Below are 15,840 nucleotides of genomic sequence, written 5' to 3'. Positions count from 1 at the left end.
CAAATTGTGATGGCTAGACAACTGGGTCAGAGCATCTCCAAAACTGCATCTCTTGTGGGGTGTTCCTGGTCTGGTCAGTATCTATCAAAAGTGGTCCAAGGAAGGTGAACTGTGGTGAACTGGCGACATGGCCATGGGTGGCCACTGGCCATGGCTCACTGATGCACGTGGGGTACTAAGGCTGGCCTGTGTAGTCTGATCAAACAGATGAGCCACTGTAACTTGCTCAAAGAAGTTAATACTAGTTCTGATAGAAAGCTGTCAGAATACAGTTTATCGCAGTTTGTTGCGTATGGGGCTGCATGGCCCAAACCAGTCAGGGTGCACATGGAGGTCATGATGCTATGCCTGATTGGTGTATATAAATATTACATATGCATACAAGTATGTAAATACAGAACAAATCTTTCATACAAAAACAAATGAGGAGATAAAACATGGTGCTTTTGATGGATATTTTCTAGCTGCATTTCACTGTTTTTGTTCCATACTTTGGATGTCAAGTAATATTTGTATGTAATAAAAATAAGCAGTTTCACCTGTGGTCTGTAATCAGTGATGGAGTGTTGTCTGTAGTCAATCAGAGCAGGTGGGTGTCGGTACTCCATGGTGGGCGGCTGTCTGTAGTCTGCTACAGGTGGATGTCTGTAGTCCACCGGGGGCTGTCTGTAGTCTGTGTATGCAGCTTGGCAGATATCGGGTTTAACATCCTGCCTGGCTTTTACTTCCGACCTGTAGTTACCAACAAGGTCATATTAAGCCATCTTGTCCCACAATTCAAACATGCTGAATAACTTCAGCTACACGTTTTGAATTCAAGAATTCAAGTTTAAACCAACTAATCTCTCTGAGAATGTTGTTTTACATACTATTAGGTCCCATGTACGATAAAAACAACATATTGTGAATATATTTTTCATCTAGCAGTGACCTTTTCTTCTCTCTGACCATGTGAGCAGGGCTTTGCTCATGGGCCATATTTATCAAGTCCCAGTCCCCATCTTTCCCATTGCATAAATCAGAGTAGTCTTGAACTGACCCTGGGAAAAAATTTGCTAACCCTGCCTGAGAGGAGAAGAATGTATTATTGAAGAGGTAAATAATTTATCATTAAGTGTTAAGTGATGTTACTTGGGCTGGTGTGAGAGAAAGACAGCAGATGCTCAAAGCGTTATGTGAGATTGCCCAAGGCAGTTGGGTTGAGCTCAAAGACTACCTGAGAGAAACCCTGGACACATGAGAAAAACTTAGATGTGTCAATCTCATGAAGCATATCAAGAACATGCCTGACACCCCAAAAGTCAAAATATGAAATATAATTATGATATATATATATATATATATATATATATATATATATATATATATATATATATATATATATATATATATATATATATATATATATATATATATATATATATATATATATTTGTATTTTCATTTTATTTAAAATAATTAATTAAACAGAATTAACACTATTAATTTATGTTTTATATTTTGCAAACAATGGACCTGATTTTTTACCAGTAAAGAGATTTCTTGCATTGAAATACTGTATGAACATTTTGAAATTTGCTCCAAAAAACTCATTACCATAAAGAAAAACGATATTAGATGTTATTTATATTGTAAACCAAATTATAAATATTTATATTTATTTGTATAACATACATTGAACTAAATCATAAGAATTGCCATTTAAAACAGATATTTACATAACTTAAAAGTAAAATGAATAAATTACAGAAATGAGAATTTGAAAATTGTCATTTTTTATGGAATATAAATGTGCTTAACCATAATAAAAATAAGGTTAAGACAAAAAACCTTTACAATATAAAACAGTCGGATAGGCGGATGGATAAAAAGATAGATGGTTAGACAGACAGACAGACAGACAGACAGACAGACAGACAGACAGACAGACAGACAGACAGACAGATAGACAGATAGACAGATAGATAGATAGATAGATAGATAGATAGATAGATAGATAGATAGATAGATAGATAGATAGATAGAAAACAGTACCTGGTGTCATGAAGGTACAGCTGTGGTGGTACGGGCACTGATCCGATGGAGGTGGGTTGAACCCCCGGGATGCCTGGATCCACAGCAGGAGCAGCCTGAGTCACCACTGAGCCCGACTGCATGGCCTCCAGGCCGGGCTGACTCACAGGAAGACTGCTTTGAGTCACTGGTGGGCTGCTGTGTGGAGCTCCAGGGCCCGACTCCATCAGCAGGGGACTGGGCTGCGTGGTGGCCGGGCTGGGGTGGGGCGCTGGTGGGCTGGGATGAGCCACCGTCGGGCTCTGCTGGGCTGCTGGGCTGGACTGAGTCTGAGGGCTGTGCTTCTGGGCCACCATGGGACTCTGCTTCTCCGATGTAGGTGCCGAATGAGCACCGTTTACATCTAGGGGACAAAATGATTGTGTTTTCAAAAGAAGAAGACAGAAATCTTTCTTTATTGTAACATACTCTGACCATACCTTCCTCTGGGATGATGTGCAAGGTGACAGTGAGTCCAGCGTCTTTGATCAGCTTGACAATGTCAGCGTGAGGCATGTTAATGATAGACTGACAGTTGACAGCCATAATACGATCACCAACTTTCAGCTTCCCACAGCGATCGGCCGGGCTGCCCTCGATGATGCGGCCGATCTTATGTGGCACAGCTACAAAACATATGGACGGTGAATGTTATAAAAACCACATGTCAAACACTTTGGCTATATTTCAGTAAAAAAGCTATAAGAAGAAATTCATATTGCCCTGCAATATAAATGATATTATCCTTTAAGAAATTCTATTTCATTTCATTTTTTATACAATCTCAATTGCAATGGTACTAAAATAGGCTTAATTTGCTATAATAATAACAACAACAACAAATATTTAATAGTATATTATATATATATATATATATATATATATATATATATATATATATATATATATATATATATATATATATATATATATATATAAATTATAACAATAAATATTTATAAATATTGTAAAAATATGTGAAAATAATACACATATGCAATATGTAAAAATATGTGATAAATAAATATTGTGAAAATATTTATTAATATTAGTATTATACATTTATTTTATATGTATAATTTATATAAAATTATGAATATAAAAATCTATTATAAAATTTTTTGATAGTAATCTTAATGGTACTATAATAATAATAATAATATTATTATTAAGTCCAGAATTATTATATTATTATAACCAGATATATAACAAGATATATTTGGATCAATATTACTATTGTGCATGTATCTTATAAAAAGTATTATTGTAAATATTATTAATAGTATTGCTTAATTTGTTATATCTATCTATCTATCCATCCATCCATCCATCCATCCATCCATCCATCTATCTATCTATCCACACACACACACACACACACACACACACACACACACACACACACACACACACACACACACACACACACACACACACACACACACACACACACACACACACACACACACACACACACACACACACACACACACACACACACACAGTAGAGGTTTTTAAACGTGGTCTTAAAAGTCACCTTTTTAGAAGAGTTTTGATTGATTTGATTTGTTACTTCTTAATTTTTCAGTTTTATTTATTTATTTATTTATTTTTAATAGTTGATTGTTTTAAATCTGAAGCACTGCAAATTTTTTTGATATATCAAATATTTGTTTAATGACATTTGTTTAATATTTTTTTTAAATATGTTTAATATGTGTTTAATATGTGTTTAATATATATATATATATATATATATATATATATATATATATATATATATATATATATATATATATAAAAACACATTTCTTATTTTTATTTTGGGATGGAATAGGTACCTAATATAATTTTTTTTGTGCGTGTGTTTTTTTACAGGTTGTGTGAAATTAACCCAAATGTTGATTAAATTCTTTCTTTGAAACGCAATGACTTTTTTTTATGATTAAATCTTGTGGTATGTCTATCCCAGACTTTCAATACATCTGCACTTTAAAGCATTACCATGTGTGCCTGAATGCATTAGTGTTCACCAGAACATCAGGTTAACAGCTATGTGAAGAGTGGACTCACTTATTGTGTTTGTGGTCTCTGGACGGTTGAGGGAGCTGATGATGACAAAACCAAAGCCTTCGCTTTCCTTGCGGTGGATAACTACATCAGTAGTGGGGGGTAAGTTGACCGGGCACACAGCATGACCCCGGGGAGAACTGCTTTGATTGGTCGCTGCACCATTTTCCTCACATGGCTGGCCTGCAGGTGGCAGCACACACAATCTCAGCCAATGCAAACACAAACCACAGCGATTACACAGTAAAAACTGCCTCCAATTACTGCAGGTTTACTTATTAGAAATGTATTTAACCATTGGTACATCAGGCTTTTATGGCTCATATAATATGATATAATGAGAATATGGAGATCATACTTAAGGTGGAAAAGATTCAGAGGCCCAAACTGAGCAAAAACAAGCTGATATGCAAAAACAAGAAGACGTAAGTTTATGAGATTGTTTTAACACTAGAGCAGAATACTGAAGTGCAAATAAATATCAATTGTCACTATATCTCCCTATATGTCTTAAGATATTTAATTGTTAGTTTTTAGTTTTATGACCAAAGCCCTGCAGTTTGCATATTGAGTTTTGAAATATTGAAAATATTCACATGATACATGGATAATCAAGTTAACCTAAATTCAGCCCAGAAAGTGTTCATCTTGAAATATGACTAATAATATAAAAGTTATTCTGATGTTTACTTTACTGCAAAATCTTTCCTGGTTTTTATAAAGACACGTGAACCTTGACCTGAAGAGGGACATTTTTAAAATGACACTATACTTTTTATCAAGTTAAAAAGGCCTTTTAAACGACCAATTAGACAACAAAAGGGATGTAGCAGATTGTGTACAACTGGGTTTTCAGCAAAATGTTGATCATGTTGGTAATTTTGAGGCCTTAGAAATATTATAGGGTAGGCATATAGGCTTATTAAAGAAACTAGAAATGTACTTGTATACTATATTAAGGAATTTGTTGTTTTATAAACCCTGACAGTGCAGTTAGTGACTGGATTTGAGGATATGATTGTTGGTTTTGTGCCACTGGAGAGTTTCTTACCCTGCTGTGTCAGAACTCTCCTCCTGACAGTCAAGGTGACCTGTCCGTTTCGAGCAGCCGCGTGCATGAGGTCGATGACGTAACGGTGTGGTCTCCCCGCCACGGGCATCCTGTCAACCGAGACCAGCTCATCTCCCGGACGCAGTCTGCCGTCGCGCTCCGCGGGGCTGTTCTCTATGATTGCTCCGATCACAATCTGTGAAGAAAAATCAGTCATCACATTAATGTGAACTGACATTCGCAGTCTCATTATAATATCGTCGCCAATTTTACATTACATGTACAAACAGCGATTTTTCATGACTAACTGATGGTTTTATACATGTCTAGCCTGATAAAGTCACTCTACTGCTGGTATTTATTTAAGAAAAGTACATTAAAATACCAGAGATTAATGTACAACTAGCTGAGACGGCTTCATGGAAATCCATGACAATCCAATCTAAAGCAATAAGGCTTTTAACAGCCACGATTCTGCATAGTTTAAAATAAAGCAGCACACCTTATGTACAGTGGCCATAAATGCTATCAGATGCTAAGATTATTTGATATATACCATGGTACTGAACAAGATTATTTGGAAGAAAATGTGCAGTAAACAATCATTTAACTAAACTAAAAGAAAAAAATGCAATGCAAAGGAACAAAGCAAAGCACTAATTATGACAAAAAATATGACATTAATTTGACTTTATTTAAATAAATAATTATTAAAAGATTATTAAAATTGTATTTTCATTTTACACATTTTTAATTATTTCTCAAGCCTTGCTTTAGACCAGACAACAACACGTCTGACTGATATGTAAAACAGCCAATCACAAAGTGGTGTATTTTAGTTATTACAGGCAGATGGAACAATGTATGATGGAATGAAAGGGATGAAAACTACACTGAAATTAAATAAATACAAATTAAAATAAAATAAACAACATTTATGGAATAATTTTTGAAAAATTCAAGCGCAAAACTAAAATTGAAAATAAAAACAAAACAATTATTAGTTGGGCATTGTAATGAAAATATCTCCTTATGAGTCATTTTTGATATCATAATTTTTATTAAATAGTTACTTAAGTAGTTTAAAGATATTTTTTTTACTTTTGAAGCTTGATGGACACAAACTTATGTCATAATATTATTGACATTATTATAGATGAATGCTAAGTCTGAGCAAAAACAGCTAAGAAATTAATACTTTTAATCAGCAAGGACGCATTGTCAAAAAATGACAGTAAAGATATTTATAAAGATACAAATGACTTTTTTAGTTAAAATAAATGCTGTTCTTTTGAACTTTCAATTCATCCAATAATCCTGAGAAAAATGTACCAAGGTTTCCACAAAAAATGTAAGCAGTTCAACTGCTTTCAACATTGATAATAATAAGAATGTTTATTGAACACCAAATTTTCTAATTAGAATGATTTCTGAAGGATCATGTGACACTGAAGCCTGGAGTAATGATGCTGAAAATTCAGCTTTGATCACTGGAATAAATTACATTTTGAAATATATTAAAATAGAAAACAGTTATTTTGAATTGTAATTATTATTTCTCAATATTATGTTTTTTTATTGTATTTTTGATCAAATAAATGCAGCCTTGATGAGCATAAAAGTAGAAAAAAAAAAAAAAAAAAAAAATCATACCAACCCTAAATCTTTGAACGGCAATTTATATAATCATACAGCCCAGCTCTCAGATTACTGTGAAATTTTCAAAAATATAACCACAACTATAGTCATATACCATCATGGTGCATGGCAAAAAAAACATGATACTGCTATTGTGGTATAAGTGAATATTGTGGAAATGAATTTGTCAGGTGTGTTTCCATCTGCTGCTCGTGGAGCTGTACAGATATGAGCCAGTATCTGTTTATCCTGCCCCATACGAGCCTTGTCACGGGCCTCCGGACTCACAGCCTGCACCGCCTCGTCTCCACCCAGAATCCTGAAGCCGAAACCGGTCTTCTCACGCAGCAGGTGCACTTCCACTTCTTGGTACTCCACACCTGAGGAACAAGGATTACAAATGAGATCAAACACACCCAATTCAAGTTCGAGTTCATTCATGGTGCTTCCTTGTTTGACATAAAAGCAAAGATCAGGGCTTCTTCAAGAACGTCAAACCATCCCTAAACCTAACCACAAGCTGAAGGATCAGAGAACGTCACACGTTATGTAGGTCATCTCACATACTGGAGAGCTGAACCTTCTGATGTAGTGGAGAATAAGAGTACAGTGGTAGACAGAGAACTAAATATAGAGCACTAAAGTCACATGGGTTACATAAATTAGCAATTGAAATGTGACTAACAGCATATGTGCCCTGACATAAAGAAAGGGAACGCAGCACAATAGACTTGCCTGTAGAGTCTGTCAGCGTCCGAGGTGGAATTGGCTCTGTGCGAATGAGAAATGAGAGCTTCAAACAATCGAATTATTCAAAAATACTTTGAACTATCAACTGCCGTTATTTTTTTTATTGAGGCTCATATGTGGGAGGAATCACAAGGAACCTGTCAAGAATTTTATAGGCTAATATTTCACCTCAAACTGAAATGAAATAAGAAATTTTCATTAGATTAAAGAAAATTTAGCAAATCATGATTATCATGAAAATGAAGCCTCTCAGTTGTCATTAACATAAAAAAAAGAATAATATAGTATAGCAGTGGCGTGCGGTCCATATAAGCTGCGAATGCACTGCATACCCAAGTCATTCCCTGATTAGTATTAATAATATAAATTACTATAATTTCCCTTGCAGGGCTCTAGAGTGCAACTAATTTGGTCGCACATGCACCCAAAAATTGTAAGGGTGCACCTAAAATTTTTCCTAGGCCGCACTGCTGCATCCGTTTAGCTGCCTACACGAACGAAGTGGTTTTTTTTTCTCCTTTGACGGAACTCAAGCCATGGTTGGCTTGTGTTGTGGTCTAAACCAATCAGAGACAGAGATGGGGCGGGACTTTGCCTCTGATTGGCTGTGGTGCAGACTCAGCTTGCTCCGTGCTGCGTGTGATTTGAAATTGCGACCTGAGCCGCATTAGAGTCAAACAGCATCAGCAAACTAAACGCGGCGTTTCGTGAGTCCATGTTACTGTGTGTGTGTGTGTGCAAACGGACCTGAGTGTGTGAGAGAGAGAGAGCCTAAACTACCGCCTTTCATTGTCAGCTGAACTCAGGTGGCACAAGAGTCAAAAGATCTAGGAATACGTTTTATGCAAATAAAAAAGTTTCTTATGTTAACATTAAAGTAAAAGAGTCCTATACTCACATCATCAAGCAAACCACCAAAGCAAAAATCATTGTGTGTAATTGTTAACTGTTGTATGTAATTGTTAAGTTGTTTGGCAAAACTGTTAGGGGTTAACATAATCATTTGACGTTTACCGTTTGTAATCTTCCTTTGAAGAGACTGGCAGATTGCGTCTCAACATTTCCCTCAGATGCAGTAATGCTTAAAGGGTTAGTTCACCCAAAAATAAAATTGATGTCATTAATGACTCACCCTAATGTCGTTCCACACCCCTAAGACCTCCGTTCATCTTCAGAACACAGTTTAAGATATTTTATATTTAGTCCGAGAGCTTTTCTGTTCCTTCAATGAAAGTGTATGGACACTATACTGTCCATGTCCAGAAAGCTAATAAAACATCATGAAGTAGTCCATATGTGACATCAGTCAGTTAAATAGAATCTCTTGAAGCATAAAAAAACGACTTTATTCAGCATTGTCTTCTCTTCCGTGTTTGCTTTCAATCCTCAAACAAAGATTCGAATGGTTATGAATCAGCGTATTGATTCATGATTTGGATCACGTGTCAAACTGCTGAAATCACGTGACATTGGCGATCCGAACCATGAATCAATACACTGATTTATAACCATTCGAATCTTTATTCGAATCTTTATCGTAGTTTTTGTTATTTTTGGACCAAAATGTATTTTTGATGCTTCAAGACATTCTAATGAACCAACTGATGTCACATATGGACTACTTTGATGACGTTTTTATTACCTTTCTATTTTATGCTTTCTGGACATGGACAGTATAGTGTGCATACACTTTCATTGAGGGAACAGAAAAGCTCTCGGACTAAACATAAAATATCTTAAACTGTGTTCTGAAGATGAACGGAGGTCTTACGGGTGTGGAACGACATCGGGGTGAGACATTAATGATATCAATTTCACTTTGGGGTGAACTAACCCTTTAACGTTAATCCAGTTGGCGTCACTACTCTGACTGTTCATTGTTATAGTACATTCCAAATATAATCTCTTTGAGAATGATATTTGCTGATATATCTACTGTCCTTCCTGAAACGCTAATGCTTAGAATCATTATTAATATGTTGTGCTGCTACAATGTTACTTTCTGTCTCTTTGAGAAAACGTTCAATTCTGCAGTGATCTACACGTAATAATTCATAATTTCATTATAGTATTTGTTCCAGCTGGCACAATTTTATTAAGAAATATAAAAAAAACTATAGTCTACCATAGCCTACAATATCCTATCAGTAACATTACCACATAGCCTAATTATTACAATCATCAAAGCACGAAATAGCAGGCAGAGGAAATAAAAAATATCTGTATTTTTATTTATTATAAATTGTGTTTCTTTTTTCCCCCCTTTGTTTTATTCTCTTTTTTAAATTAATTTATAACACTTGGTTAAAATTGTAGTTTAAAATAGTAGACTAATGTTCAAAGCATTGAAAAGCACAGAAAAGTATATTAGTATATTAAGAAAAGTATATTAGTATATTAATACTTCATTTTAATTCCTGTGTAATTGCATATATTATGTTGTCTTTTAAATAATATGAATGTATATAAGGCGTGATAAAAAGGTGACCTTGAAATTGGTGTTAAAGGTGGCGCGAGCTAGGAAATTTTTGGGTGCACCTAAATTTAGTGCTGGTCTCCACCAGTGTGCACAAAGTTAGTCTGGAGCCCTGCCTTGTTTAATATGAACCATGAAGCTTATATGATATTATATTATATATATTATATTAGTAATGCATATGAAACTCTCTGTCATTTATTTGTTTCCAAACAATGGTACTTTTCTTCAAATATGTTGTTCCGGGTATGCGAATCCACAGCAGCTTTGGCGCCTACGCTCTGTTGTCAAGTATCATCATCACTGTCCCACGTTCTCATTGGTTTATGACATTTGTGGGATTTACTGGGTAAATCGTGAGTGGAATTTGGGGAGAAACAAAAATTAGCAGTCCTAAAAATGCCAAATTTTCATTATAAATGATTCTAAAAACAGCGCCCATCAAAAGCTCTGACTTACGTCTGCTTTCGTAAATGGCACGTGACTTCTCGTAGAGGTCGTAGGGGTCAGGCTTGCCCAGGTGGAAGCCCTCTGTGTCTGGAACAGAGGAGCGATGGAGAGCCTGGCCGGGATGTGGAGCACCGTGGGGGAGCAAAGCGGCCGACAAGCTGGTCTGGGGGCTTCCTTGAGAGTCCCACTGCAATGACATAGACCAGTGTGAGTAGATAATATATAGCATACACAAAACAAAAAAAGTACACATTTCTCATGTAGATCCTTTAGAAGATCAAGCAGAGACGATTTGGTGTAACAAAGGTGACCCCCGTCGTTACTCCTGTCCTCTTTCTGCAAGGAGAGAGTTTTGCAGTCCAATCATTCTCTGGAGGTTCAACGAAGAAGAATTAAGCCCTAAGTGTGAAGCGAAGTGTCTGAGCTACAGTCATGCGCCCCAGGGGCTAATGGATCCTATTTCCTGTGAGCTGTTCATTTCACCTGCAGCTTTCTGCTTAACCTGCCAATTCCATTACGAGCCCTGAATCCAGCCGAACTGGACGGCTTCCTGAAAATGATGTATCTCACACCGGCATGAAAGTGAACTCACATGAAACTAGATATCAAGGCTAGTTCTAGAAATGCCTAAATGTGCTAAATGAAATGTTACTTTAAAAGGCTCCAGAGAAAATAAACCTGAGATGTATAGTCTTTCAAACAGCATTTGCAGACCTACAATGCAATTAAGGCATGTAAAACTAAGGAAAATTATACCAGAAGACTAAAAACCTTGTGAAGAATTAATTTGTTGCAGGGTAGTGACGAGCAGCCTGGTGGTTCTGGTAAATATCCCTTCTCTAGAATACTTGATTCTACACACACATACAGTGAGGGAAATAAGTATTTGAACACCCTGCTATTTTGCAAGTTCTCCCACTTAGAAATCATGGAGGGGTCTGAAATTGTCATTGTAGGTGCATGTCCACTGTGAGAGACATAATCTTTAAAAAAATCAGAAATCACAATGTATGATTTTTTAACTATTTATTTTTATGATACAGCGCCAAAAAAGTATTTGAACACCTAAGAAAATCAATGTTAATATTTGGTGCAGTAGCCTTTGTTTGCAATTACAGAGGTCAAACGTTTCCTGTAGTTTTTCACCAGGCTTGCACACACTGCAGGGATTTTGGCCTACTCCTCCACACAGATCTTCTGTAGATCAGTCAGGTTTCTGGCCTGTCGCTGAGAAACATGGAGTTTGAGCTCAAAGATTCTCTATTGGGTTTAGGTCTGGAGACTGGCTAGGCCACGCCAGAACCTTGATATGCTTCTTACAGAGCCACTCCTTGGTTATCCTGACTGTGTCCTTCAGGTCATTGTCATGTTGGAAGACCCAGCCTCGACCCATCTTCAATGCTCTAACTGAGGGAAGGAGGGTGTTCCCCAAAATCTCGAAATACATGGCCCCGGTCATCCTCTCCTTAATACAGCACAGTCGCCCAGTCCCATGTGCAGAAAAACACCCCCAAAGCATGATGCTACCACCCCCATGCTTCACAGTAGGAATGGTGTTCTTGGGATGGTACTCATCATTCTTCTTCCTCCAAACAATTTTAATGGAATTATGAACAAAAAGTTATATTTTGGTCTCATCTGACCACATGACTTTCTCCCATGACTCCTCTGGATCATCCAAATGTTCATTGGCAAATTTAAGACGGACCTGGACATGTGCTGGTTTAAGCAGGGGAACCTTTCGTGCCATGCATTATTTCAAACCATGTTGTCTTAGTGCATTACCAACAGTAACCTTGGAAACGGTGGTCCCAGCTCTTTTCAGCTCCTCCTGTGTAGTTCTGGGCTGATTTCTCACCTTTCTTAGGATCATTGAGACCCGACGAGGTGGGATCTTGCATGGAGCCCCAGTCCGAGGGAGATTGACAGGCATGTTGAGCTTCTTCCATTTACTAATGATTGCTCCAAGAGAGGACCTTTTTTCACCAAGCTGCTTGGCAATTTCCCCGTGGCCCTTTCCAGCTTTGTGGAGGTGTACAATTTTATCTCTAGTGTCTTTGGACAGCTCTTTGGTCTTGGCCATGTTAGTAGCTGGATTCTTACTGATTGTATGGGGTGGACAGGTGTCTTTAAGCAGCTAATTTAGGATTATAAATGGAGTGGAGGTGGACATTTTAAAGGCAGACTAACAGGTCTTTGAGGGTCAGAATTCTAGCTGATAGACAGTTTTCAAATACTTATTTGCAGCTGTATCATACGAATAAATAGTTAAAAAATCATATATTGTGGGTAAACCGAAGAAATTCTTACAGATTTGGAACCCCTTTATGGAATTTCTGGAAAGGGATGATTGAATTTGACATTTTGGATGCTCTAATGGGTGTGGTACTGCAGATTATATACTGTCTTGCAGGGTGCAACACCTAATTTTCCTCTAAAACTGGGCAATCATTGGTGTTGGCATTTTTATTGAAGTATTTGACTTTAATGTATGTGTAATTAGATGTTTATAATGTGTATCTGTACATATGTATGGATATTGTATGTTAATGTGGGTATGTGTACTTATACATGTATGTATAGGCATTTATCATTTTTTTTAATTTTTTTTTATTTATTTTTTTATTTTTTTATCATCATTTATTTGTTTGAATTATTTGTTACTCATTTGCTGGCATGGGGTGGGGGTTGTTCTGTAAAAATGTGAAAAGCTGTAAATAAAATATTTTAAAAATCATATATTGTGATTTCTGGATTATAATTTTTTTAGATTATGTCTCTCACAGTGGACATGCACATACGTTGACAATTTCCGACCCATCCATGATTTCCAAGTAGGAGAACTTGCAATATACCAGTGTTCAAATACTTATTTTCCTCACTGTATAAACACCTATCATGCATTACATAATGATTACCTTCCCAATATTGTAATGGTCCTCTTTTTAATGCCAGAAAAGCCCTGACCTGTCGAGGCATGGACTCCACTAGACCCCTGAAGGTGTGTTGTGGTATCTATCAAACTCATTGTTGTGCCCCTCAAACCATTCCTGAACCAATTTTGCCTTCTTGGCAGGGTTATCCTGTGTTATCCTGCTGAAAGAGGCATATCCACCAGGGAATACCGTTTCCATGAAAGGGTGTACATGGTCTGCAACAATGCTTCGGTAGGTGGTATGTGTCAAAGTAACATCCACATAGATGGCAGGACCCAAGGTTTCCTAGCAGAACATTGCTCAAAGCATCACACTGCCTCAAGAGCTGCAATTTTTGAGATGCTCCGACTCAGTCGTCTAGCCACCACAATTTGGCCCTTGTCAAACTCACTCAAATCCTTGCCCATTTTTCCTGCTTCTAACACATCAACTTTGAGGACAAAATGTTCAATTGTTGCCTAATATATCTCACCCATTAACAGGTGCTGTGATGAAGAGATAATCAGTGTTATTCACTTCATCTGTCAGTGGTCGTAATGTTATGCCTGATCGGTGTATAGAGGATATACTATGGAGCTATAAAAATCACAAAATTATCTGAATTTGAATTGTATAAATCTGAATTATTGACAAGTGTAATCTAATAAAATTGAATATTATGTTGCATTTTACATAGTTCTGAATTTGAATTTTTAAATGTTGAATATAGAACATTTGAAACTGAACACATAAAATGTTTTTATGTCGAAATTGTATAGACGGATGATGAAGAAATTCAGAACATCCAATTCAATATTCTAACATTTAAACCGCAGAAATTCAGATCTTACAGAAAGTAGGCCAGAGGTCATTATCAGGGAAGAGTAAAGGATGTCAGAAAAGTCAAACAGAGCACCTTCTGATCATTTCATTTCCTATTTGTAATGGAATAACGAGAAAAGATCAAACATCCCTTTATATGTTTTTGTTTAGTTTAGATTAATGCACAGATAATAAAATTTCGGACAGATTTCTCATTTTTCGTGTGTGGCTTACAAATCGCTGATTAGTGAAGAAAATCTCAGCATTTTATGTCATCTGTCGTTCTCCAGGGCTGAATCCAAAATCGCCCCCTAAACCCTCGTTCACTATTCCCTACTTTAGTCCACTAATACAGTTAACTTGAACAAGTAAATGAAAACGAGTGTGTGAAGTCAGACAGCCGTTGAGTGTATATCAGCTGTAGCTAGACTCGTTACTGCGGTGTGGGGTTGAATGACTGCACTCGAACATGTCCATGGAACATGTCCTCAAATAATGTTCTATTTGAGGGTATAGGGGGCGATCTCGGATTCAGCCCAGGTCTGTTCAACAAAATAATAGTCTTATAGCAGTAGTAGGCTACCGCTTCTTAAACTGTACAGGGCAGGTCAGATCGGGCTTTCTTCTGTGCAGGGTTAATGCGTTTCACAGAAAAAAATAAAATAAAATGATATCAGAAATATGAAATGTTAATCAGCACCTGGCCTGTGCGGAATACAATCTTTGTTGTTAGGCTGCGCTATAGAGCGAAGAGAAGGCAGGCTAAAGCACAGACCAATGTTCAGTCAAGTGTAAATAGCAGCAATCATAACTTCTCTTTACAATATGCTCAGTTTTGGACAAGGGATGCAAATACTGTCATGCTAATTGGCTGAGGGTGGATACCGATGATGGTGATTTTAAATTTAATTGTAACTCATAGCCGCGAGCGAGATGATTGACAGGACGATAGCGTAGGCCAGCGCAAGATAACTTTTGTTAATAAAAAATATAGGCCAAAAGCTTATTTCTTTGCTTAATATAAGAGTTTGTCTTTGTTTTATTGTTCTTTTAAATCAAATAACAGTGAACCACAAACTGAGGATTCTTTTTAAAGGGGAATTTCCAAATATTTTTTAATTCATTTTTTATAATGCAGGTTTGTTATTTTATGTCATCTGTCTCTTTTAATTTTAATAAAAGTTTAATATAGCCTATGCAAGTTTTTTTATTGAACTATTTTATTGTTGTGGTACTTTCATTAAAGGCTAATAACGAACAAAACAATAAACATGTTTAAAAGTAATTAAAGAGGAAATTCATGTTCTTTCATTAATTTGTTAGAACGCAAGTATTCGTCTTATTCGATTTTGGTAGTAATAACGAATAATGTTTCTGATCATTTCTGTTTAAGAGTGGAGGAAGATGCTGTCAAACATGACCGAAATGAGTTCTATAGGCCTATTACAGATGCTGAATTTATTTATTTAAATACATTTTTGCCAAAAATGGTCTAATGAAAAAATGTTTAGGGGCGATTTTGGATTCAGCCCTGGAGAACGACAGATGACTGTACTGAGGTTCAAAAACTGAATATTTCCAGTCTATTAATTCAGAACAATCAGCTGTTTGAAAAT

The 15,840-nt window shown here is 36.3% G+C and overlaps 1 protein-coding gene across 8 annotated transcripts in view; it reads right to left on the bottom strand.

Annotated features, from left to right (window-relative positions):
- Positions 1 to 15,840, bottom strand: part of magi2b (membrane associated guanylate kinase, WW and PDZ domain containing 2b) — a 129,328-nt gene that overhangs the window by 10,620 nt on the left and 102,868 nt on the right. For 4 of the 8 annotated variants that reach the window (XM_067436888.1, XM_067436892.1, XM_067436893.1 and 1 more), the window contains 8 exons: positions 10,497 to 10,674; positions 7,547 to 7,582; positions 7,076 to 7,191; positions 5,174 to 5,369; positions 4,126 to 4,305; positions 2,493 to 2,678; positions 2,035 to 2,416; positions 540 to 732 (listed from right to left, as the gene is read on the bottom strand). In XM_067436888.1, the coding sequence (XP_067292989.1) occupies positions 540 to 732; positions 2,035 to 2,416; positions 2,493 to 2,678; positions 4,126 to 4,305; positions 5,174 to 5,369; positions 7,076 to 7,191; positions 7,547 to 7,582; positions 10,497 to 10,674 (1,467 nt within the window). The remainder of the gene's footprint in view (positions 1 to 539; positions 733 to 2,034; positions 2,417 to 2,492; positions 2,679 to 4,125; positions 4,306 to 5,173; positions 5,370 to 7,075; positions 7,192 to 7,546; positions 7,583 to 10,496; positions 10,675 to 15,840) is intronic. The other 4 variants (XM_067436889.1, XM_067436895.1, XM_067436890.1 and 1 more) reach the window with 3 other exon arrangements.

This window comes from Pseudorasbora parva, chromosome 25 (genome assembly GCF_024679245.1).
Source record: "Pseudorasbora parva isolate DD20220531a chromosome 25, ASM2467924v1, whole genome shotgun sequence".
NCBI lineage: Eukaryota > Metazoa > Chordata > Actinopteri > Cypriniformes > Gobionidae > Pseudorasbora > Pseudorasbora parva.
Note: the sequence above shows the minus strand (reverse complement) of the source record. Positions and strands in the feature narration are given on the sequence as shown.